At 38.1% G+C, this 25,213-nt stretch overlaps 4 protein-coding genes and 1 long non-coding RNA gene across 6 annotated transcripts; 4 read left to right on the forward strand and 1 right to left on the reverse strand.

The window, feature by feature from the left end:
• Positions 1 to 2,898: 2,898 nt before the first annotated feature.
• LOC145643273 (ferritin, middle subunit-like) lies at positions 2,899 to 4,254 on the forward strand. The gene is made up of 4 exons (XM_027014688.3): positions 2,899 to 3,144; positions 3,370 to 3,516; positions 3,602 to 3,727; positions 3,892 to 4,254. The coding sequence occupies exons 1-4, from the start codon at positions 3,040 to 3,042 to the stop codon at positions 4,045 to 4,047; spliced, it is 534 nt and encodes a 177-aa protein (XP_026870489.1). The 5' UTR covers positions 2,899 to 3,039; the 3' UTR covers positions 4,048 to 4,254.
• Positions 4,255 to 4,386: 132 nt separating this feature from the next.
• LOC118240057 (ferritin, middle subunit-like) lies at positions 4,387 to 7,206 on the forward strand. Its single transcript, XM_035520033.2, has 4 exons — positions 4,387 to 5,806; positions 6,037 to 6,183; positions 6,513 to 6,638; positions 6,795 to 7,206. Exons 1-4 carry the CDS (start codon positions 5,708 to 5,710, stop codon positions 6,948 to 6,950), a joined length of 528 nt encoding a protein of 175 aa, XP_035375926.1. The 5' UTR covers positions 4,387 to 5,707; the 3' UTR covers positions 6,951 to 7,206.
• Positions 7,207 to 10,838: 3,632 nt separating this feature from the next.
• Positions 10,839 to 12,506, forward strand: LOC113580254 (ferritin, middle subunit-like). The gene is made up of 4 exons (XM_027014685.3): positions 10,839 to 11,114; positions 11,296 to 11,442; positions 11,684 to 11,809; positions 12,170 to 12,506. The coding sequence occupies exons 1-4, from the start codon at positions 11,010 to 11,012 to the stop codon at positions 12,323 to 12,325; spliced, it is 534 nt and encodes a 177-aa protein (XP_026870486.2). The 5' UTR covers positions 10,839 to 11,009; the 3' UTR covers positions 12,326 to 12,506.
• Positions 12,232 to 21,787, reverse strand: LOC145657058 (uncharacterized). Its single transcript, XR_014122882.1, has 2 exons — positions 21,649 to 21,787; positions 12,232 to 13,216 (listed from the first exon to the last, which is right to left on the reverse strand). It is a non-coding gene; the product is annotated as an uncharacterized LOC145657058 (long non-coding RNA).
• Positions 13,138 to 23,502, forward strand: syt5a (synaptotagmin Va). 2 transcript variants are annotated; one of them, XM_081711483.1, is made up of 10 exons: positions 13,138 to 13,253; positions 14,883 to 15,050; positions 15,290 to 15,304; positions 15,430 to 15,602; positions 15,865 to 15,957; positions 16,278 to 16,445; positions 20,613 to 20,780; positions 21,101 to 21,218; positions 21,664 to 21,797; positions 22,016 to 23,502. In XM_081711483.1, the coding sequence occupies exons 2-10, from the start codon at positions 14,885 to 14,887 to the stop codon at positions 22,223 to 22,225; spliced, it is 1,245 nt and encodes a 414-aa protein (XP_081567609.1). In that variant the 5' UTR covers positions 13,138 to 13,253; positions 14,883 to 14,884; the 3' UTR covers positions 22,226 to 23,502. The 2 variants fall into 2 exon arrangements, with proteins under 2 accessions (XP_081567609.1, XP_081567610.1); XM_081711484.1 differs by lacking the exon at positions 13,138 to 13,253 and adding an exon at positions 14,424 to 14,558.
• The last annotated feature ends 1,711 nt before the right edge of the window (positions 23,503 to 25,213 follow it).

Here is a 25,213-nt window from a genome sequence, read left to right on the forward strand (position 1 = left end):
TTTATGCTGGGCAATGTGGTATATCACAATTACAATTATAGGAACAAGTGGACTAAATAATTTAGTGGCTGTAGCACTATAGTGGTTGTTGTGTTTTTTGAACACTGGCATAGAAGGATTAACTACTGAAAATGGTCCATTTAAAAAACCTGATTGGTTTACACAATTAGAATTTATCTAAATGTTAATTTCTAAATGAAAATGGAATGAATTAATCTAATTCAGGCCATGGTTCAGTGGAATAATTTCTTTAAAAAACATGCTTTCATATCCCATTGTAACTATGCAACTTAAACCTAAATATGTCTCTTGTGAGGTAAGTGGAGATATATTGGATCTCTTTTCAGCACACAGAGATCATTAATAAGAGAAGAAGGGGATTGTACCCTGAGACCTCATTAGTGTTACTGACACCTGAGCACGGGCAAGTGTTTGATAAATAAACAGAGAGCTTATGTACTTCCAGGAAACCAAGGTGCCTTTCCTAGAATGAGGATACAGTGCACATACAGTGTCACCTATTGGACAGTTACTTCAAATACAACCTATTATCCAGAATTTAATTTAATTTTAAGAAAATGTATAATATTTATTATATATAAATGTTAAGGGTCATTCATCATCTGTGCAGCCTATATATGTATGTGTGTGTATTTGTATATTTATTTGTCTTTAGAAATTGTGCTGTAACCAATTTACCATTTTGAGGATAAAGACATTACATTGTAATTAAATAATCTGGAAGTTATTTGCAACTAAATTTGGCAGCATTATTATTTTTAACAACAATTGTATAATTTATTATCTTTAATATAATTCCAGTCTAATTTCCTCACTGATGTTGATGTGAGTCACTGTGACAGTGCAAATGTCCATGTCATCATGAGTTTCTGCTAAGTACCTTTCATGACAACTGAGCCCTTTGGTCCCAGATGTTCCTGTCACATGGTTGAATGTGAAGTAAGACATCACAAATCAAGCATCATTCAAAGTGAAGGCATCCAGCTCAGTCAGTCACACTTAGTTCATTTTGAATTGTAGCTGGAAGCTAGATTGTAATTAGCATTGATTTGCATTTCAAGGTAGTGGCCTGTAAACTTACTGTCCCGAAAATTAACACATAATCTCTTTGCACATCTTCTCTTTGTAACATGACTATTCATCAATTATTTAGAAGGGACAAATATCTCAAGTCCATCAGCTAAAGAGAATCAGCAATGAGCTGAGTCATGTACAGTTTTCTGACATTGTTACATATTCTTTTTGCCCAATGTAACTTTCAGTTAACATATACTGTTGAAGTGCAAAGACATAAACAATACATGCCATTGAGGCTAATGTAGTAACATAATACTAAGACTCATCACATATGTTAGTAGTTTAAAGCAAGTGTCAAGGGTTTGTGTGTGAAGGCTAGGGTAATGGTAGCTCATTGGTTAAGCTACTTGACTTATAATTGAGAAGGTTGCTGGTTCAAGCTCTGCCACTTTTGGGCCCCTGAGCAAGGCCCTAAACCCACAAGTGCTCAAGTTGTACTCAGTCATAATTGTAAGTCGCTTTGGATAAAAGCATTAGCTAAATGATGTATAGATTTTACAGGGTATTTTTTAAAAATATATTTTTTACAGAAGAGTATTCTTGTTATTTGAGACTTTGTATTTCTTCAGTCATGCAATGAAGATGTAGATGTTGTAGTAACAGCAAATAATACATGGCACAGACAAAGATTAAAAAATGAACATTTTAGAAGTGTCAAAATTCATTCTTTCTTTGCATATATTACACTTTTTATTTTTGGAATTCACCAAAGCAATAACAATGACACTTAAATGGAAATAGATACAAAACAGTCACAGAGAGGAATGTTACACATTGGGAATGTTACTGTGGAATGTTACACACTCGAACATTACCCAGTGAATGTTACCCAGTGAATATTACCCTGTGAATATTACCCTGTGAGGAATACTAAAAGATTATGACAATATTTTAGCTGGGAAAACATCTTTTCTGTAGTTGATGAGGCTGGTGTTGTAGTACGATGTGTGAATTTGATATCATACCTGTCACCCACAAGTTCAAAGGGAAATTTATTACTTAATGAATGTTTAACCATAACTCATTGGTAATGGTAAGGCTGTGAGATATCTGAAATACCAAAACATTAATTATTCTATACCCGTATATCCTTGACATGTCTAATAAACAGATTTACAAATATTTTATGACTTCCTTAGTATGTTCTGTGGAATAATTTGAAATAACATTTTTATTTTACTACAAGTTTAATTCTTAATGTTAATTTGTCATCTTCACAGAGTAATTGCATATTTTATTCTTCTTTACTAATATACATTGTGTTTATACAGTGAGTAAGAAAAATGAGTAAATACAGATTCAGTAATTTAAATATTAGAAGCCTCGTACATATTATTTACACATTTTGAAATAATCAAATACGACAAAAACCTTTAAAAATATTTCAGATATTGTACTGTATTGCAAAATGTAAAATGGGGTTTTTGATTTATAAATCTGATTAACTGTAGGTTGTAGCCGAAAATATGACAAGAATTAGTTTGAATTTGCTCGTTTAAAACCTCAGTTCTAAATAAAAACACTTTCGGCAGCATGAACAATGCAAACTTCCTTTTCTAGATATTTAGTGTCATCCGTGGTGTAATTTTACCCATGTTGCATTGATACCTTTAAAATGATCATTTTGCACTTTATATTTGCACTGTGTACATGTTCATGACTGTGAAACAGTTAATGGAATTTTTTGGACTAACGAGTTTTGGTTGATTGGTCGCATCTATGTCACGCCCACGTCGTTAACTATCTTTTGCATGTGGTTGGCTGGAGATGCCACCGTAGAGTTGCCCGGTGCAATAATAAATACTGAGCCCCACCACTTTTGGGAACTCATAAGAGGGTTTATCGTTAGCAGTGCTTGAACGGAACTCTGTCTCGTGCCGTCCAGTCCAAAAATATATTTTGTACTTTCGTGTCGGTAAGAAAAGGAGCTAAGTTGCTGAAATGGAGACTTCTCAAATTCGTCAGAACTACCACCGCGACTGCGAAGCGGCCATCAACAGGATGATAAACATGGAGCTTTACGCCTCCTACACCTACAGCTCGATGGTGAGTGGAACTGCAGTTATCGTCTATGGCTATGGTGAGCGAAATCGTTGCTACGAAATCCCGCGTTCGCTGTTTGAGTAAGAGTAGGACCGTAGCAAAATTAAACCGAGGCTGTAAATTAGCCCCTCAGTTAGTGGAAAGCTGTAACCAGATGTCTTGATGATAATTGTTGCGGGCGTTTGAAAATGCATCGTTGTAACTCCATGCTGGCTATACTTTCAACAGGCTTACTACTTCTCTAGGGATGATGTTGCCCTGGAGAACTTTGCCCATTTTTTCAAGGAGAACAGCCATGAGGAACGTGAGCATGCAGAGAAGTTTATGTCCTTCCAGAACAAGAGGGGTGGCCGCATTTTCCTCCAGGATGTCAAGGTAGGCTCAAAATTCAGAAGTACTTATCATGGCTTATATTGACTAAGAGACTCTGCTTTGTTGCATCCTTGTTTCCTGCCATCAGAAACCTGAGCGAGATGAATGGGGTACTGGACTGGAGGCTATGCAGTGTGCTCTGCAGCTGGAGAAGAAGGTGAACGAGGCTTTGCTGGACCTGCACAAGCTTGCCACTGAGAAGGCTGACCCTCATGTGAGTCATAATGGGTTTGGTGCACTCTGGTCTGGACAACATTATGGCATGGAAATGTTTTTTGCAAACTGTCAGTAAATGAAGTGTTTTCTTATAACAGCAGTAGACATGAACTTGTGGAATTGGAGTGCTGCTTTTGACCTCTGCCTCATGCATCTCCACAGCTGTGTGATCACCTAGAGTCCCACTGCTTGAAGGAGCAGGTGGAGATGATCAAGAAGCTGGGTGACCACATCACCAACCTCAGCAAGATGGACGCTGGCAACAACAGGATGGCCGAGTACCTGTTTGACAAGCACACCCTGGGGAGCAAGAGTTAAATCTGACCGTGGGCTTCAACCAAGGCCTGTGATTTTTGTTCAGATTTGTTAGGGATGTCCTAATTTATATCAAGTCCAAACAAGTTGAGTGGTTCTGTATTTTGTGCATGCTGCTCTCTGGTCAATAGGATCTCCCAACCTAATCATGGGGATTTCTGGATGTGAGCACTTCATCTCAACTGAATCTGAATAAACATTTGAGCTGGATACGTCTGTCGTCCTTTTTTTTTTTAAAGGAATCTTGAGCTTGGGGCATATGTACAATATTGTAACTGAGCACTAAGCGAAGCATGATGCTTGAAGTAATGATTTACTTAGAAATAGTCATGCAGCTGCCATGTCTGTGGATAAATCTATTTTATGACCATTTCCAAGTGTCTTCAAAATATTGAGGTGCAACTCGTAAAGTGTCTACAGAAGGATCCTATTTCTCTCGCTCTCGCTCTCTCTCTCTCTCTCCTTCCCTCTCGTTGAATCCTGACCTGATTCAGCTTATGTCAGTATATTGTTATATTTATCAAGTCACAAATTTGCATCTTTGTGTCCATGATGTAAATGCTTCATTTATAAATGTACAATGAGCTGTTTGGCATGCTTTAGAGTATTGACTTCTGAACCAGTAGAAGAATTGAACTTGTCAATGACCTACAGAAGGACAGTGAGGTTAAAGTGTGATGTACGCGTCTATTATACAAAAATATGACTGGTGACTAAAGGCAAACCTTTGAGACATATTGTAGAGTTATTTAGTGTAGTGGATATGTTTAAATTTCAACTTCATATACACAACTTATAGATTTATAATTAGCTGTTTTGTACATTTTAGAGATTGATGTATTTGATTTTTAATTTGGTATTCATATAACAGAGCCGAAGTTCTAGAACTGATCAAAAGTAACTCTAAACCCTTTTTGACTTTATCAGATGGCATCACATGATTGATACCTCACTTGAACATGTGATTTCCTACCATTTGTACAATTACTCCAATTAGTTTCAGACATGATATACACAATTTAAATTGAAAAAGTGATTAAAGTTGTTTATGGTTCATTTATTTTTTCTTTTAACTGCAAAAAATCATTAGGTCAGTTTGTTTTGGTTTGAATAGTAAAGAAATTGTAAAGTAAATGTTTTTTAAACATTTGCTTTATAAAAAAGTGTATATATTTAAATATCCCAAGGTTTCAGACAAAAAAAACAAAACAGCTTTGTCACTGTGAATGATGAAGAATCTTCCTATTCTTTAGGATCTTTGAGTCCTATTTAGGCTGTTGATTAGGTTTGTTTAAAATGAATTCTATTTTGGATTTACTATTAATGTCTAAAATACTGTTTAAACATTTTGGCATTTGAATGCTATCATTGAAATACATTTTAAAATATTCTAATAGTGTTTCTATAGACTTGATAGTGATGGCAATTTGAATTTAAAACAGTTTCTCCTCCTTCCTTCTTCTACATGCCATGTGGTTGGCTGGCGATACCATCTGTAGTGATAATAAATACTGAGCTTGGATGCATCCATCTCACAACCTTGAGAAGACTCACAAGAGGTTCTTGCATCAACAGTGATTGAACGGAACTTCTTTGTCTTGTGCGATTCCAGACTTTATTTCTGTACATTTCTACTTGTACGAGAAGGAGAAGTTTAGTTAAAATGTCTCAGATTCGTCATAACTACCATCGCGACTCTGAAGCCGCTATCAACAGGATGATAAACATGGAACTTTATGCCTCCTACACCTACTCTTCGATGGTGTGTTATGTTTAAATGGCTATTAGGCTGTCATCTACTAAATAGTGAGCTAAATCTTAGCTATGACATACAGCGTTAACTTTTTAAATGAACAATATTGAAAATTGGAAGTTTAACTTCCATTTAAATAAAAAAGATGTATATCATATTTCATGTTCTGTACAGAAGAGTCCATTTAATATGTATAACTCATTTGTACAATTTCTTTCCTATCATGTAATTTTAAACAGGCCTTCTACTTCTCTCGCGATGACGTCGCCCTCGAGGGTTTCTCCCATTTCTTCAAGGAGAACAGCCACGAGGAACGTGAGCACGCGGAGAAGTTCATGTCCTTCCAGAACAAGAGGGGTGGTCGCATTTTCCTCCAGGATGTCAAGGTACCTTGTTATTATTAAATATAGTTATGTATATTATTTCCCTCAAACTTCAGCAACAGATATCTGCTTTATTATTATTTCTAATATTCCATGTTTGTGGTTATCAACATGGAATCCAGTCGCAGAGCTTAAAATCAGCTTTACCTTTAACATGTTGAAGGTAAAGTTTGCAACATGTTGAAGGTAAAGTTGATTTTAAGCTCTTTACAATACAAACAACTTGCAGATAGACAATAATGAAGAACCTTAGTGAAAAAACTAGGTTAGATTGTATCTTGCTTATGAAGTTTGGGTAATTGGCTAAGGTCCATTGTGGTTTCCTCCATCAGAAACCTGAGCGAGATGAGTGGGGCACTGGACTGGAGGCTATGCAGTGTGCTCTGCAGCTGGAGAAGAATGTGAACCAGGCTCTGCTGGATGTGCATAAGATCGCCACTGAGAACGGCGACTCTCATGTGAGTTACAATCAGGCTCAGCCGTGTACGCACTTGAGTTTCAGCTGATAACAAACGTTAAGTAGATTGCCCATAGGAACAGTCGACTCAGAACAGCAGATAACTTATGAGGCTGGTGATTCTTCTGATAAATTGTCTTATCATATTTTCCCCCAGCTGTGTGACTTCTTGGAGTCCCACTACCTGGATGAGCAGGTGGAGATGATCAAGAAGCTGGGTGACCACATCACCAACCTCAGCAAGATGGACGCTGGCAACAACAGGATGGCCAAGTACCTGTTTGACAAGCACACCCTGGGGAGCAAGAGCTAAATCCAGCACCAGGCTCAACCAGGGCCCGCAGAAGCTCATGTGTGTTCAGATTTTGGTTATGGATATAGGAATACTCCTACATAAATTAAAGGCTTTATGTAAAAATATAAGCGTGACAAATCATTAAATTATCATGTGTGGATACACATGGAGGTTGCATTATCTTGGTAACAATAATAATTCAAAATGAAGGATTTCTGTTTGACAACATTAAATTTGAATGTCTGCTGAATCTGAATAAACATTTTGAGCTGTACATGTCACTGCATTTTTTTTCAACACTAATATGAGCCTAGTGCAAGTATATGTAAAGATTAAGCTTAAGAAACCAGACAAGAAAAATGTAAGAAACTACACAAACATAATATTAAAATTAATATAAATGAAATCATCACTTTAAAAAAATTCTTAGATAGTGCAGCTGAACAGCTAAAATTAGTGCAAAATCAAGTTGTTGAAAGCTGGAAAGAGCACGGATAGTGAAGAAATGAATGTGACAAAGTGATTAATCATAATCTTAATGTATCACATGGATTTTACATTTACAGCTTTTAACTGACATTTCTGTCCAAAGTGAATTACAATTATGATTGAATGAGCAATAGAGGGTTAAGGGCCTTGCTCAAGAGCCCAACAGTGGCATCTTGGCAGCGGTGGGGCTTGAACTGGCAACCTTCTGATTACTAGTCAAGCACCTTAACCAGGGTTGCAAAAGTCCAGTGGCAAAAAAATGAAATCCAGAAGTTCCCATTACAACTTAAAACATGTCTAAACATTTTTCATGGAGCAGCTAATGGATGCTGGTGGAATGGAACCATATGCTGCGAGCCCAGGTTTTCCTTCCAGTGTACACTGTCCACAGATGAGGGCAATGCAGAATTTGAACTAGAAGAGGAGAGTTTAACCTGTTATGACATGCTGATGAAGGACAGGTCAAGGTGTGGATTCTGCAGTGTGCAGCTGTGGGCATTTGCAGTTTATTCGTATCCTTTTACACTGTACTCAAACATGAATGTGAGAGGGTGTTTTGGAAAAGTTCACATTTTATAAAAGTACATATTCAAGTTTAAATTAAAAGTATTTGTAATTCAAAACAAACAATCGGTGTTAAAAGATTAGGTTTAATGATGTGTACTACATTAGATGAGTTGTGTGCTGTAATACACACTTTTGGCTTCCACTGTTGTTCTAGCAGACTAACTGCAACATATCTTAGATATTTCACAAGTCACATCAGCTTCATGGTTCATGGACAGCTATAAGGTGCTAGTGTACACAATAGGCAAATGAAATAAATATAAATATATATAGTTTTTTTAATGAAATGTGAGTGGATTGCTTATGAGCACATTTAAAATGCTGTTCTTATCAAAGAAAATGATCTTTGCTTCTCCTTTTCAATATCTATCATGACCTGTTTAGTGCACATGCAGGATAGGGGCCATTTTTGTGGACTCAGTGTGAATATTTGATGATCTTTCTTGTTCCCATGTGCTAACCCTTGACCCTGTTACCAGATACTTGACAGCGATGCGGGGGAGCGAGTGAATGCTAAGCCATAAGGCCTCAGCATAACTTCATGTCATGAGAGTTTCTATCAAAGGACCTTCATGAATTTTTTTAAAACTTATTTACTTAATTTTATTCTCTACAGATACTAAATATATATTCACAGCTTATTTGCAACAGAAAAAAGACCTCATCAACATAATTATGATGAAAGGAAACGGAACTTGCGGTCAGAACAGATATCATCACTTTTTTCCACTCTTGTGGTGCTTCAAAAGTTAATAAGCTCTACCCAATAGAAAAGACAATAATTATTTAATTTCAGAGTACAGTGAATGATGAAGCCACACAGAGATGCATCTCAAATGGTAATACATTTTAACATTGATTTATAATTTAATATAAACATATATAAATATTAATGGGCTGCTTTCATATCAGTAGCATTTTTACTTTAGAAATGGCACAATCAGAGCCCCTTTTCAAGGATTCAAACAATAATCAAGAAGGAACAGACAAGGAAATAAATCATTCCTCTTTTTGCCTTAAATACTTCCAATGATATGAAACAAACCCAGCAGTGATTCAATAGAACTTCTTTGTTTTGTGCAATTTCAGAAAATACAGTTTTGTTGCCAAAACCATTTACATTTACATTTGTGGCATTTAGCAGATGCGTTTATACAGAGTGATTTATAAATGTGACCAGATTAGAAGTTATTACATAATACATTCAGTTTTAATATTAGTTTTAATGGACATATTAAAGCAATAACAAAGTAAGTCTTTCATTATCTTGAAAGGTGTAGCCAAATTTAGAAGCCTCCTGTCCAAACTAGACAAACTTATCCATATCTTAATTTCCTCCTAACAGACTTCCAAACATATTTTTAGAATTGCAGTTCATTCAAAATGCAGCTACAAAATTAACCAGGACCAAAATAAATGATTCCATTACTCCAGTCCTTCACTAAACAACAACAAGACAGGATCGGTAAGTGGCTTATTTAGTCACAGCATAACTAAACAGCCATTTTTTTTTATTTTTTTAAAAATTTATTTATTTATTTTTTTTTACATCTGAAGAACACAAATCGAACAGGTTCTCCTATTAGGTACAAGTCAGCTAGTTGTGTCTAGAATTACAGCCAACCATAGGCAAAAAAGCTACTATGAATTTAGCTACTATGCTACTGACAGCCATCTAGAAATTCAGATTTAAAATAATTCTCAGTCAATTCCCAGGATGACCACTGCATTCCACTTTTCTTTTCATGTTTTTCAGTTAAGATTTTTGAGATTTTTAAAAAACTTTGTGTTTTCTCCTTGACTCAGCAAAGAAATAAGGATAAAATAAAAAATTGAAAAATGAGAAAAAAATTAAATGATTAAAAAAATGAAAAAATGAAATTAAAAATGATAAAAAAAACTTTTACCTTATTATTATCACTTATTATCTCTGAATTTCTTGTGTGTATTCAAATTGCATACAGATAATGTTTTGCTGAGTCACTTTTAGTCTACATCAGCCCGAGTCCGGAGTGAATGTGATATGCCCTTTTTTCAGCATTTTCTTTGAAGTGTCTCGTAACAGCTTCATAATCACTGGAGGACAGTTTTTAGTGTGCACCTTTTTGACCTTTTCACAGTTTAAAATTAAACATTTGGATACTGAATTGCACTCAAATCCTAAACAATTTTTAATTCGTTCACAGCTATGTTCGCTGATACTTTACATTAAATGGTTAGAAAATGATTTATTATCAATTCAATTTTGAATCGTGTGGTTTGGACCAAGTCCAGTCGAATCCAGCATTTTGTTATCGTCTTGACGTAGGCTTAAATGGCTTTATTCTCTAAAGAGCCCCTTGAAATATCGCAACTTATAAAGTTCTACAGGGTAACAACAAACAAGGTGCTTTGTTTGTTTTTTATTGGTGGTACCAAGACACTATATCCAGTGATACTTTTGTCTTTCAGTGGCAATAAGTAAGTAAATAAATATAGTAGTAAATATACCAGTGATAGTATGAATAATACACCTCTCTTTATGTTTTCGACTCAAAGGAGGCCATTGGGTTATTGGGGATTAATGCCTACGCGCAGTTAACAAGCTCTGGAATATAGACAACCAAAATTGTTCAAAGGTTTAACGATTTAACTTTAAATATAATATTAATGTTAAACTATTATTGCCTTTTGTAACTTGCCTAATAACCACTTAATGAGTCTTTTTGTCAGCAGGTTTTTTTTTTTTTTTTTTTTTTTTTTTTTTTGCCCCTCCACCTGCCCGCGTGGGTCCTCATTGTTTTCTGGCATTTCACTGGTTGGCTACAGCCGCATGGTTTTCCATTGTGATAATAAAAACGGACCAGGCGCTCTTCTATCTTAACCTTCGGAAGACTTGTAAGAGGTTCTTGCTTCAACAGTGCTTGAACGGAACTTATTTCTTTCGCTGTATTATTAACTCTTTCAAATTTAAACAGAATAATAGTTTATTTTTGTACTGTTTCTTGATAAGAAAAAAACAAACAAACAAAATCGGTCGAAATGGAGACATCTCAGATTCGTCAGAACTATCACCGCGACTCTGAAGCCGCTATTAACCGGATTGTTAACATGGAGCTTTACGCCTCCTACACCTACAGCTCGATGGTGAGTGTTAAAAAATATCTTAATTTCACGCAATTGGGTAACGTCTAAGTAACACGTTACTTACTATTAGCTACATTACGTAGCTAATACGTAGACGTAGGCAACATTTAAACTTGCTAGGGGGCATTTAACTATGATTCATTTTTTACTACTGCCTTACTTTGTTTTCCACATTAAACAGGGTTTCTACTTCTCTCGCGATGACGTCGCCCTCGAGGGTTTCTCCCATTTCTTCAAGGAGAACAGTCACGAGGAACGTGAGCACGCGGAGAAGTTCATGTCCTTCCAGAACAAGAGGGGCGGCCGCATTTTCCTCCAGGATGTCAAGGTACTTGACAAATTGTCAATATGGAATCCAATCGCAGATCGTAAAATCAACTTTACCTTCAACCTATTGCAACTTTTTGCAATGTGTTGAAGGTAAAGTTGATTTTAAGCTCTTGTACAATACAAAAAGCTTGCAGATGGACAATAATGAAGAACCTTAGTGAAAAAAAATGAGGTTAGATTGTATCTTGCTTATGAAGTTTGGGTAATGGGGTAAGGTCCATTGTGGCTTCCTCCATCAGAAACCTGAGCGAGATGAGTGGGGCACTGGACTGGAAGCTCTCCAGTGTGCTCTGCAGCTGGAGAAGAAGGTGAACCAGGCTCTGCTGGACCTGCACAAGCTTGCCTCTGAAAAGGGTGATGCTCATGTGAGTCGTTTCCCCCCCTTGCCTCCCTTTCGTGTGCGTGTGTTTCCCTCCAAATAGGCCAACTCTATTTTAGAAATTTGGATTTATTAAAAATGTAGATAATGAAGAATTCTCTCCATTTGACTTGTATGCTTTTATCCATTGTAATTTTCAACCTGGTTAAAAAATGTAATGCAGTATTTGTAGCAATTCATGCAGCTTGCAGTAGACACTACTGCATGTGATCATCAAATGGGGAAAGGTGTCTGTTCTACTTCTGAGACAAAATGTCTGCTTCTCAGTGTGCCACTGATTGCATAGTGCCTCTTTATTTGCCACAAATATGTACTTTTTATGTCTGACTTATTTGCTGTCCTCCAGCTGTGTGACTTCCTGGAGTCCGAGTACCTGAATGAGCAGGTGGAGATGATCAAGAAGCTGGGTGACCACATCACCAACCTCAGCAAGATGGACGCTGGCAACAACAGGATGGCCGAGTACCTGTTTGACAAGCACACCCTGGGCAGCAAGAGCTAAATCCAGCACCAGGCTTTGATCAGGGCCTGCAGAAATCAAATTGGAAGTCTACCAAAAATGTACAAACTAATACAAAATGGCAGAAGTTACAGAAGTCTTTGAGCACTTGTGTCTTATTGTCACATTGCCTGGTTGGCTTTCTAAGTATAATGTATGATTCTGAATAAAACATTTGAGCTGAGATCTTGTCCGACTTAGTATTTTAAAGACTTGATGTTCTCTAGATGTACCTGTATTGGACTGTAGGATGCCATTCAGATAACTGGGATTTGACTGTCTCTAAAAGGTAATCCAATCCACCCCCCCCCCCCTAGATGGAAGAGAGGTCTGGGATCCATTGGCTTCATAAGATGGTATTCCTATAATGCATTCCCATTAATAGTTTACCCTTTTCAGACAGAAAAAGCTTTAGAAGAATGGTTAACATTTATACCCTGTTCAAAAGGCCATGATTTTGCAGTACAGTATGCCTTGGCCAGGATGCAAGAGCTTTTTAATCTCAGTGAAATTATACTAGGTAAATAAAGGTTAGTGTGTTGAAAATCTGATTTAGGGTGACTCGGGAGGGCTTCTGTACACATGACAACCAGGTTGCAGTTAAAATGTGTAGTTATAGCATACATTTAACACTAGAATGCCCAAGGTTGAGGCATACAAAATAATCTGTCTTTCTAGCTATTGTTTATGGGTGCAATAACCATGTATGCAGTTGGGGGACCTACACAGCTTTACTGGCAACTGAATGAGAGAAAAAGGAATCTGTGTGTGAGGGAGAGATTATAGGATGGATAATAAGTCTGTCATGGAAGGGCATGGCACGGAGATTAAGGGACGAGCGTGGGTGGCGTGGAAAAATCCTCTTCGGTGAAAGCAGAGATGTCCAGTATCCATCTGTAAAAGACAGAGAGCGACAGGAGGCCATCATCAGGTAAAATGTTGTGCTTGAGAATTAATAACTTATAGAGTATCTCTATAATATTATGTAAGTATTGCATAGGCCTATAAATGGAGATCTAATTGCAGAGCTTACTAGGAGTGCAGACATGTCGCTTGTGAGATCAGTCATGATATGTTGATCTGAATATAGAGAAATCTCACAGTAACAGCCACCAAATTATCCCTTATAAAACTGGGATAAAAAAAAAAAGATAGTTTAATAAGTCTTTAATACGTCTGACTAAGTCTTTGTCATATAATGGGACAAGATACAAATTATGTTCCTTTTACATGTTTTTGAATATTAGATCACGCAATACCTGCAGCGCCTGTGTAAAGTTTTACCAAGGAAAAAAAAGTCATATGCATGTGCATAAAACGTGTGCGTAAACGTTTGTCGTGGTAACGCGTTATTCCTGCGATGAGCAGCATCTGCATGTTACGCCTCTTTGCCTTCTTCCCTCCATTTCCTTCTTTACACTTTTGGGGCTTACAAGTACTTTGCATTGTTTTAGCCAAGGGTGGACTAAGCATGGAAAACAAACAACAGAAACAAGCTCTGTGGATTCATCTGCTGTTGTGAGGCTACTGTTTCCATTAGAAACAGCTGCACATGATACATGATCATCCCTACAGTTGGGGATTCTGTGAGAGCTGGGGCTTGCTGGAACCTGTACTAGTTTTGTCTCTACATGGGAAGTTAGTCAGAAGCAGTGAACTCTCATGAGTTCCGTTTTGCGAATGTCCTTAATGTTCAGCATCTGCATCAGCATGGGTCATGAATAGGTTGACCTTGACTGCTACAATCAGCATTTCATCTATTTCCAATGAACAATCCTTTTATACTTTAACTGCAGGCTCACTTTTGCAGTCTTCACAGTTACAGGGTTTGCATAGAAGATCACTGTGGATGAGGCAAACTCAGGCAGAGCATGTTGCTACGATTCAGACTGATTAGCAATTTGGTGGTGGCCAGAGTGCTTAGCTTGGTATGTAGAAACATAGCCGGAGCCAAAAAGGGACCGAGCTATTCTTCATTGACTTAATCCTGGGATTTTTGGATTACCTTGAGCAATTAATCTCATTATGTGTCTGTTGGAAGTGAAAGAAGGATAGTGTGGTGTGGTGGGACATTGCCTAAGTTTGTGTGTGAGAGAAAGAATACACATTCATGCATAGTTACTGTATTTTTGCTTATGTTATTATCAAATGTCTTACCAAATGTTCTTTTGTGCTAATGTGCTTGTTATATGTGTGTCCTGTGTTCATCTACCATGGTTGGATTACTAGCATCTGGGTGTGTATGTGGACTTCATAGTGTGTCTCTGAGAATTGACAGTAGGACTATTTGTACCAGCATTGTTGGGTGAGATAGGTAGAGAGGAGAGAGGGGCTGAAATATGAGGAAAGCAATATCAGGAGGGATGGAGAGAAAGAGACAGGGCAGAGAATAGAAGGATAGAGACAATAACTTTGGGCTAATATGAAAAAAGGGGTCAAGTTAAAACAGATGGGTAGAATTTTGGGTCAGAAGTAGAAAATGCAGTGTGTAATCTGTGTAATCTTTTGCTTTGTGACTGGGACTTTGAATGTGCTCTGTTTTTCTTCCACGTCTGATCAGCCATGCAACTGGTCATCCCGCACCACCGCATGCAGCGGGCAGCTGAGCATGAGGGGGAGCTTGAGGAAGAGTTCACCCTTCCCCCATTTCACCATCTCCCTGCTCACCATTCCCACAACTTCATGGAAATGAAGAACAGGTTTTTCAATGAGCTTGGGCACCTTCCAAGTGAGTAACATGCCTAGATAACATAACTTCTTTAAATAAAGAAGTTTTTCCATTTACCATTTGCAAAAAGGGATATACCATATTTTACCATACCATATAAAGAAAACCTTTGATTCCAAATGAAATATTCTTGATTATTTTGTATATCATTTAAAATTATGCGTGAGTTTCTGTCTTCATGATAACTCTCACTTATTTCTTTATTCCAATAATTGCATGTATTCTATCCATCATCACAGATCACAAGATTAGATGTAAGTCCTGATAACTATTTCTTTTCATTTTTTTCCATTTTCCTTTGCCATTTCATACTTATCCATCCATCATCCATGTATGCATGCGTGCAATCAATCACTTCTTTATTTTTTTCCTTTCTCAGTGCCCATGTGGGCCGTTGGGGCTATAGTGGTTCTGGTCCTTGCCCTGGTTGGCTGCTTTGCCTTTTGCATGTATAAGAAGGGCTTAGGAGGGAAAAACCCCCCCAAGAAAGCAAGAAAGAGAAAAGCTGGGCATGTGCAGAGGAAAAACGAGGGAGGTGGTAAGCCAGCTCAGGTGAGATAGTGAACAAAGTATAAATTAGTGCTTTGTGGGAAATTCTGGCATAAATCAAGTCTGTGAAGGTTTTAGGATTCTTTTAGACATGCAGGATAAAATCTACAAGCCAGGAATAAAAACTATAACCTGGGAAATGTCATCGACCAGGGGTACCATCTCTGGTCCTTAAGCATCCAAGCCCAGCGGAGTATGATCATTTCTCTGCTCCCCTGAATCTCTGACTTAAATGTTTTAAATGATAATAATGCAATCTTTTCAGGAGGAGACTAAGAAGGAAGCGGGGGAGGAAAAAGAGCATGCATACTTTGGAAAACTGGAATACACACTGGACTACAACTTCACAGAGAATCAGGTGTGTGAGTGCATGAGGAGAAAGAGAGAGAGGTGATTTTTTTTTTTTTTAATGGCACTGACTTAGCAGTAAGTAATCTATTTTAAGTACATGGCTTGTCATACTCTTTATTCTAGCAAATAAAATCTGGATAATTTCAATTTAACCATGATGTTGACTTGAAAAATGGAATGTGATTGGTTCAGGGATAAAGAATCTGTCTGAAAATGTGTGGCACTTCTGAGTGATGTCTGATTTATTGTATTTATATTTCTGTTTTACATATTAATGTTGTATATTTTGCCATCCTAAACATTCACTTTTCACCCTGTTTTATTCAGTTTATCGTTGGCATCCTTCAAGCCCAGGACCTTGCTGCTATGGATATAGGTGGAACCTCTGATCCTTACGTCAAAGTGTACATGCTCCCTGACAAAAAGAAGAAGTTTGAGACAAAAATTCAACGCAAGAACCTGTGTCCTGTTTTCAATGAGACTTTCAGTTTCAAGGTGTGGGCTCCATTCACTCATTTCATTTGTCTGACTGTCTGGCTGGCAAGTTATCATTTATCATTTAGACTCTTGAAAACAGAGAAGTATATGAAGAAATATAAACCACAGATGTCCAGCTCCAGTCTAGAAGAAAAATTATATTACCAGTAAAACACACCCAATCCAGATACTGTAATTTAAACCTTCAGCATCAGTATATGAATATAAGAGTCAGATTAATATTCTAATGTCAATACAAAATTTAATACACTTATATTCCCATGAATGTTATGATATCAACATTTGTGAATATAAAATAGTTTAATCTGCTAGAGCTTCAGAATCACACCCACACAACCCACACAACATATACATTATATATATATATATATATATATATATATATATATATATATATATATAAAAAACCAGCCATGTGGCTGACAACAGCTACATGCCGGTTCTAAGCCCAGATAAATGAGGAGGGGTGGAGAAAACAATGGCAAACTACTCCACTATTATTGCCAATATACTTTATGGAACAAAATCGAAGATACTCAGATATGCTGCCGGAAGGTGGGCCCCCTGGGCTGGAAAGCACCCAACAATCGACCAGGGAAGAAGAAGAACAAGGACGAATTTCAAGTATCCTGGGATTTAATGATGTGAGCTGGACAAAGCGTTTTGGACTCCAGTCTGCTGATGCTACCCCAGGTGAAAGAAATTGCTTGCATTTAACGAAGACTCACAACTTTGGAATGTCCATAGCCTGAATACAGGCAAACTGGAAATAGTCAAAGCTGAAATGGAACGACTCAGCATTGATATTCTTGGTATTAGCGAGCTACACTGGAAAGGCACTGACTATCTCAACAGCGATAATTACAGAGTTTACTACTCTGGAAATTATAACATCAAACACAATGGAGTAGCCCTTATAGCAAATAGGAAAATCAGTAAGGCCATCCAATGTTTTAACGCCATCAGGGACAGAGTAATTTCTGTTTACTTCAATGCAAAGCCTCACTCACTTACGATCCTGCAGGTTTATGTGCCACCATGGATGCAGAAGAAGAAGATGTAGAAAAATTCTATGGGGATCTCCAGCAAGCAATTGACCAAGTCCCTGCCAAGGACACCATCTTCATTGCTAGGTATTTCAATGCAAAAGTAGGTACGGGACAGGAAAAACGAGTTTATAGGAAAATTCAGACTAGGAGAATGGAATGAGGCTAGTGACCATTTGATTCAATGCTGTCAGGAAAATCATCTGATTGCAAATGTGATTTGAGCAACCAAAACGCCATCTATATACATGGACAGGTCCAAATGGACAACCCCACAACCAGATTGACTACTTTCTGTGTCAACAATGATGGAAGAGCTCATTGCAAGCAGTCAAAACACTCCCTAGTGAAGATTGTGGTTCTGACCATCAGCTGCTTGTTGCACGAATCAAACTACGATTTAACATCATCAAACGGTCTCCTGAAATGCGACATTTTGACGCAAATAACATCCCAGTTCAATATGCAGTTGAAATAAAAAATAGATTTCAGATACTGGACACAAACGCAAAAGATCCAGATGAACTGTGGGAAAGAATGAAATCAATTATAACAGACACAGCAAAGCAAACTGTTCCACAAAAAACCCCCCAAAAAACAGCAATGGCTCTCAGATGCGACGACTGAAATTGCCAACAAAAGATGTGCAGCCAAATCCACAGGAAAGAGCATTGAATTCAGATTGCTGAATGTGGAATTTCAAAGGGAAGTCAGGCGTGATATAGAGCACTACTGGAATACTCGGTGCACTAAATTGGAAGATACTAACAAGCATGGCCACACTTGGGAGCTCTTTGTATATATTAAACAGGCACGGGCACCCTTTGCACCTCACAAAGCAGCGGCGATCAAAGATTTGAATGGCAAAGTATTGCAGAATGAAGATGAAATAAAGCAAAGGTAGCAAGAATATACAATAGAATTATTTGCGGGCAATCAAGCAAATCAAAAAGCTGTTCAGGAAGACATAATTGAGCAAGAGCCAGATATTTTGTAGGAAGAAGTAACCTGGGCTCTGAAACAACTATCAAACATGAAGGCACCAGGCACTGATAACATACAAGCTGAATTACTCAAACTAGTGCCAACCAAAGTGTTAACAACACTCTGCCAACAGATCTGGAAGACTAAATCATAGCCCAAATATTGGACAAGATCTCTTTGTTTCATTAGACAAAAAAAGATGATATGCAAGAATGCGGCAACTATTGGACCATCGCACTCATATCACATGCAAGTAAAATTCTCCTGAAGAGTATTCAGAAATACATGGCTACATTAACTGAAAGGGAGCTCCCAGACGTCCAAGCTTGATTTCGTAAGGGACACGTAACTAGAGATCAAATTGCAAACTTGCTCTGGATTATGGAGAAGACCTGTGAATATCAAAAGGATATGTACATGTGTTTTATTGACTATAGCAAAGCTTTTGACTGTGTTGAACAGAGTCAAGCTGTGAAAATGTCTGAAGGAAATGGGCATCCCAGGACATCTGGTAAAACTAATTCAGTTGCTCTATACAAGACAAGAAGCTAGAGTCAGAACAGCTTTTGGTAACACTGACTGGTTTGAGATCAAGAAAGGTGTGCAACAAGGCTGCATTCTATCGCCAGTCCTGTTCAATCTGTATGCCAAAAAGATTATGAGGAGATGCCATTTGGATGAATTATCAATTGGAATGAAAATTGGTGGGAGAAATATCAATAATCTTCAATATGCTGATGACACAACTTTGCTTGCAGAAAGCATAAAAGTCCTAAAATATTTGATCTGACTTGTCAAAGAAGAAAGTGAACGCATGGGACTGTACCTGAATATCAAGAAAACAAAAGTAATGATGACAACAGGCAATGGTAGAGTCAACATAAAAATCGACAATGAAAAAATGGAATCAGTTCAAGACTTCATCTTCCTAGGATCCAAGATCAACTGCATTGACGAATCAGGGCCAGAAATCAAACGAAGAATCGCACTTGGCCACAGTGCAATGCAAGGGATGGCAAAGATATGGAAGAGTAAAGATATTACCATCGCACCAAAGATCCGCATGGTCAATGCAATCATATTTCCAATTTTCATGTATGCATGTGAAAGCTGGACCCTGAAAAAGGCAGACAGAAGGAAAATTGATGCTTTTGAGCTATGGTGTTGGAGGCGAATGCTGTGCATCTCGTGGACGGACATGGTCACAAACAGAACGGTTCTAGAGCATCTCAAACCAAGAACATCATTAGAGGGCAAAATCACCAAGCAGCGGCTCTTCTATTTCGGACATGTCATGCGAGCCAATTCCTGGGGAACATCATTAATGCTCGGCATTGCCAGTGGGTCCAGAAGAAGAGGACGCCAAAGAACACGTTGGTTAGATACAATCAAGGATGACATGAACATGCAAATGAAAGAACCGATAGAAGCTCTCAGACATAGGAAAGCTTGGAAAATTATGTCTCAAAGTGTCCGAAAGTCGGGTCCGACTGAACGGATAATCATCATATATATATATATATATATATATATATATATATATATATATATATATATATATATATATATATATATATATATATATATGTGTGTGTGTATGTGTGTGTGTGTGTGTGTGTGTGTGTGTGTGTGTGTGTGTTTAAAACAAGAAAGCAGGAAAAAACGGACAAACATAAGGATCCGAGTGACTTTGTCATGGGCCACACTGCAAAAATTGTTCAGGAATGGTTTAAGGAATGTGATAAAGAGTTGAAGGTGTTGACTTGGTCTCCAAGTTCCAAATATTTTAATCTGATTGACCCTCTGTGTGATGTGCTGAAAAAACAAGTATGATCTCACAACTTCTGGTTCACAAGGCCTCAGCTCACAACTTACACGATCTGCTTCTAACATCTTGGTCCCTGATACCACATGACACTTATAGAGTCCATGCCTTGATGGGTTAGATCTGTTTTGGTGGCACGAGGGGGAACTACACAATATTAGGCAGTTGGTTTAAATGATATGGCCTACTTGTACTAGAATAAAGATTTGAAGGTGACAGCTGATTTGGACAAGACTGCCTACTAAATGCTGTAAATGTGTGAATAAAGTACACATAAATATCTTATTGACTCTCATTATCTGTTTTCAGGTCCCATTCAATGACCTGGCTGGACAGATTCTGGTCTTGCAAGTCTTTGACTTTGATCGCTTTGGTAAGCATGATGTGATTGGAGAGATCAAAATACCCATGAACAGCATAGACTTGGCTCAGCCTATCCATGAGTGGAGAGACCTGATTGGAGGAGACAAAGAACAGGTAAGTCATCTTTTTTCCCCCCCATCAGTGCAAAGCTGTCACTCTGGTGGAGCAGAGTTCTTAGTCCAGTCCATAGTGTTCATCATCCAGACCAGGGTTTTCAGCACAGCCAGGTGGTCAAGGACAGTAGAACTACTGATCAACTAGCTGAGGGAGGGTGGGAGCTGGGGGAGGAAAGAATGTGGCCTGACTGCTGATCCTTGAGTTTTGGACTAGTAAAAGTAGTAAAAGCATGAAAATGTGCAGAGCAAGGGGTCAAGGGCATTTGCAAACCAATGGTTTGGAACATTCATTCACCTACTTTCCTGCTTTCTTAACAGCAAGAAAAACTAGGTGATATTTGCATCTCCCTGCGATACGTTCCTACCTCTGGAAAGCTGACTGTCTGTGTGATGGAGGCCAAGAACCTGAAGAAGATGGATGTGGGTGGTTTATCAGGTCTGTGATGCATTTATTTCCTCTGGATGTGCCTGGTGCAGCTCATGAGTTAAATCTGAAGCACTTGGTAGAGTTAAATATGTTAGAGTGGGGAAAAGCCACAAATACAAAGTCTGTGGCAGGGGTCTCCAACTCTGACTCTGGAGATCTGATCCTTTGCAATGTTGCTCTTAAACATGTCTTGCTCTAAAATCCAAATTGTACTGAATACTTTAACTAACTGGATGTTTTTTTTTAGATAAGAGAACTAAACTTTGCAGAATAGTAAGATGGTGGTAAGATCTACAGGACAAGAGGTTGCAATCCATGTTATATGGGGTCCTTAACACAGGGATGATGAACCACAGATATGTCTAAAGCATGCTGTGCTTTGTGACTGTAACGTGTACTATTGCTCTAATTAGGCCTTGAATCATTTAATGGCACTTACATTTCCTTTTCTTAGATCCTTTTGTGAAGATCATCCTGCAACACAATGGAAAACGTCTAAAGAAGAAGAAGACTACAGTTAAACAGAACACGCTGAACCCGTATTTCAATGAGAGCTTCAGTTTTGAGGTCCCCTTTGCTCAGATACAAGTAAGAACACCATGAATCTTCCGTACGAACTTAAAGCACTGAACCTAACAAATGTACTAATGATATACACAAAAATATTTCACATGCCCAGAGACATGCCAAAATGGTACAATTTTTAGTTAAATTATTATTACTAGAAAATAATTTTGAAACAGGTTAATAAGTAGATAATCAGCCCTAATAGTTCTAACCCACTGTCTCTATCATGTCTATTGCAGAAGGTCCAGGTGATGATCACTGTGTATGACTATGATAAACTGGGCAGCAATGATCCCATTGGGAAGTGCTGGATTGGCTATGGGGCCAGTGGCGTGGGCTTGCGTCAGTGGTCCGACATGCTGGCCAATCCAAGACGTCCTGTGGCCCAATGGCACACCCTCCTGCCGGAAGAGGAGGTGGATGTCGCCCTGAAGGCACCTGTCCACTAGACAAACAACTACAGGACACAAATCCTTACACCAATTTACTTATTCATTACCCCCCCACCACATGCATGTGCAAAACAATTTAGAGCTGTAAATTGTTGCAAAAACATCCACACATAGATAAAGAATATACACTTACAAAATCACATCAACTTGTATTGCTATCCTTTCCATTCAAGTATATATGCAGTCTAATAGCTGCTTGCTAAACACAAACCTGAGGACCTAGCAAATGGAGTTAGACACCTGTGCAGAGATTTACATTTACGGCTTTTAGATGATGCTTTTATCCAAAGCGACTTACAATTATGATTGAGTACAACTTGAGCAAGGGTTAAGGGCCTTGCCCAGAGGCCAAACAATGGTAGGGCTTGAACTGGCAACCTTTTGATTAATAGTCAAAGACATTAACCACTGACCTACCACTGCATCTCACCCAGCAGACATCTTCAACTGGACTCAGAACTACAATTTTAGCAGTGCATGTCTCTGTCCCTTCATTAAACCCTTTGTGAAGATTCTGCTTGTCACATTCCACTGTGTCCATCTGTGTCTCTTACTACCCAGAACAGAAATGTCCACACATAAGGAGCTTTCTTAATTTCTATTTCTATTGTGTTGGGGTTTATTTAGGGCATTTTCTTGTTTGAGTATGTCTATGTATGAGTGATGTATGCGTACATATAGTTAAGGGAAAAAAATGATACATACACTTGGACAAAAGACATTCAAGCCTAATTTTCTCACACATTTCATGTTGCCATAAAATCTCTTTTGAGAAGTCAGTTGTGACAACTTTCTTGTGGGTAACTTTAAAACTTTAAAAATTGAAATAGCTTGGCCATGTTGAGCTGCTGAGCAATTGAACTGTTATAAGCAGTGATGTGTATGGAGGAAAAACACACAGGTGCAGCATTGTGTTGTTGGGTTAGGGTTAGGGCTATTGTTAGTGTTGGTGTTGTACCAAAATGAGACTAGTCACACTTTTGAAAATAGAGGGCCTGATCAGGAAAGGAAAAATTGCATTAAAGTACCATGAAAAGCTTATGGAAGGTAACCCTGAATGTTTGAGTCAAGTTCCATTATTAAAATGCAATGCCACAAAACAATAATCAAATGCATGTAAACACAGCATATGTATTGTATTGTGTGTTGTAAAAAAAAGAGTTTAATCATATTTAGCCTAGATGTAGGCAATTGTTTTCAATTGTCTGTTGTATATAAGTGTGCTGGAAGGGTGTATGTTGGCATCTTGTCTATAAATGTATTGCATTGAAAGAACACCATGCTGTTTTATGTCCTTGTACTGTACTCTGAAAATATTGTAAGTACAAAAACAGGACCAAAACATTACAACAAGTATTGATATCTCTGGTGCTTTGTGATGCACTCACCGCCAAGGCCTGTAGAGAGCAGTGGTACACTGTAAAGGGGCATCTGTCTGGATACAATGGCTCTGCCAGATGGAGATGGTGGGGCTTAATAACATGTTCCGTTTATGTGGCTGTCTAGGGACTTATCTAGGGAAAATTAGACAGAGGTGAGGGTGGGGATATGGGAGCACAGCAGTAATACTGTCCTTTCAGAGAGCCAAGTAAAAGGAAAATATTACTTTTAGGAATTACTCACACAGGGGGTTTGGAAAGACTGGAAAATTCCAGTAAAAGGTTGGGACAGTAAAAAGTAAAAAGTTGGGGCAGGAAAAGAGAGGAGGGAGAGAAACTTCACTGTAAATCGAATGCCGTTATTTCAACTTTATGTTTTGAGTCTTCATGTTTTCATCAAAAGATGGGTATAGGAATATGAACCCGTACTTCAATGAGAGCTTCAGTTTTGAGGTCCCCTTTGCTCAGATACAAGTAAGAACACCATGAATCTTCTGTATGAACTTGAAGCACTGAACCTAACAAATGTACTAATGATATACACAAAAATATTTCATATGCCCAGACACATGCTCAAAATGGTACAATTTTTAGTTAAATTATTATTACTAGAAAATAATTTTGAAACAGGTTAATAAGTAGATAATCAGCCCTAATAGTTCTAACCCACTGTCTCCATCATGTCTTTTGCAGAAGGTCCAGGTGATGATCACTGTGTATGACTATGATAAACTGGGCAGCAATGATCCCATTGGGAAGTGCTGGATTGGCTATGGAGCCACTGGCGTGGACCTGTGTCAGTGGTCCGACATGCTGGCCAGACCCCCCGCCCCCCGACCACATGCATGTGCAAAACAATTTAGAGCTGTAAATTGTTGCAAAAACAGCCACACAGACAAATAATATACACTTACGAAATCACTTCAAAGATTACATCAACTTGTATTGTTATCCTTTTCATTCAAGTAGGATATATGTAGTCTAATAGCTGCTTGCTAAATATGAAGCTGAGGACCTAACAAATGTAGTTAGACACCTGTGCAGAGATTTACATTTACATTTATGGCTTTTAGCTTATGCTTTTATCCAAAGCACCAACAATTTTGACTGAGTAAATTTTTTCCATTTCAGTAGGTCACTAGAAGCTTGTCACCAACTGTTTATGAGAGACGTGATGAAATAAAGCACAAGACTATGCAAGGAACTCGAACACTAGCAGGGAACATTGTGTAGCAATAAAGAGGCAGATGAGGGGTTATAATTGACAGGTATTCAGAGAAGTGGGCACTTCTCTGTTGACATTGTTTTAGGACATTATTGTTCTGATGTAAAATTTGCCATAGGTAAAGCAGAGGGTGTCAGGCTCATCCTTCAGAACCACATGCAAATTAAAACACTTTGTGGGTATGTTTGAAAGGACAGTAGAAGAAGTGCAGGCATTTACACTCATGAGCCATGCTATGACAAATCACCTACTATGGGCCCTTGCTCACTAACACCTACCTACATTTACCCACTTTATCAGGTACACCTCTCTTATAAATGCAATTTTAAGTGTACAATTTTGACTCATCCATTGCCATGCACTATCAACCTTCTTGCCATG

This window comes from Electrophorus electricus, chromosome 3, assembly GCF_041902795.1.
Source record: "Electrophorus electricus isolate QZ-2024a chromosome 3, ASM4190279v1, whole genome shotgun sequence".
NCBI lineage: Eukaryota > Metazoa > Chordata > Actinopteri > Gymnotiformes > Gymnotidae > Electrophorus > Electrophorus electricus.

What these genes read in the sequence shown, in the direction of transcription:
- syt5a (XM_081711483.1), top strand. Translation starts at nt 14,885, where the DNA reads ATGCAACTGGTCATCCCGCACCACCGCATGCAGCGGGCAGCTGAGCAT. An exon ending in ACAACTTCACAGAGAATCAG is followed by an intron (nt 15,958 to 16,277) that starts GTGTGTGAGTGC and finishes TGTTTTATTCAG; the next exon opens with TTTATCGTTGGCATCCTTCA. An exon ending in TCCCCTTTGCTCAGATACAA is followed by an intron (nt 21,798 to 22,015) that starts GTAAGAACACCA and finishes TGTCTATTGCAG; the next exon opens with AAGGTCCAGGTGATGATCAC.
- LOC118240057 (XM_035520033.2), top strand. Translation starts at nt 5,708, where the DNA reads ATGTCTCAGATTCGTCATAACTACCATCGCGACTCTGAAGCCGCTATC. An exon ending in CCTACACCTACTCTTCGATG is followed by an intron (nt 5,807 to 6,036) that starts GTGTGTTATGTT and finishes AATTTTAAACAG; the next exon opens with GCCTTCTACTTCTCTCGCGA. An exon ending in TTTTCCTCCAGGATGTCAAG is followed by an intron (nt 6,184 to 6,512) that starts GTACCTTGTTAT and finishes TTCCTCCATCAG; the next exon opens with AAACCTGAGCGAGATGAGTG.
- LOC113580254 (XM_027014685.3), top strand. Translation starts at nt 11,010, where the DNA reads ATGGAGACATCTCAGATTCGTCAGAACTATCACCGCGACTCTGAAGCC. An exon ending in CCTACACCTACAGCTCGATG is followed by an intron (nt 11,115 to 11,295) that starts GTGAGTGTTAAA and finishes CACATTAAACAG; the next exon opens with GGTTTCTACTTCTCTCGCGA. An exon ending in TTTTCCTCCAGGATGTCAAG is followed by an intron (nt 11,443 to 11,683) that starts GTACTTGACAAA and finishes TTCCTCCATCAG; the next exon opens with AAACCTGAGCGAGATGAGTG.
- LOC145643273 (XM_027014688.3), top strand. Translation starts at nt 3,040, where the DNA reads ATGGAGACTTCTCAAATTCGTCAGAACTACCACCGCGACTGCGAAGCG. An exon ending in TTTTCCTCCAGGATGTCAAG is followed by an intron (nt 3,517 to 3,601) that starts GTAGGCTCAAAA and finishes TCCTGCCATCAG; the next exon opens with AAACCTGAGCGAGATGAATG. An exon ending in CTGAGAAGGCTGACCCTCAT is followed by an intron (nt 3,728 to 3,891) that starts GTGAGTCATAAT and finishes GCATCTCCACAG; the next exon opens with CTGTGTGATCACCTAGAGTC.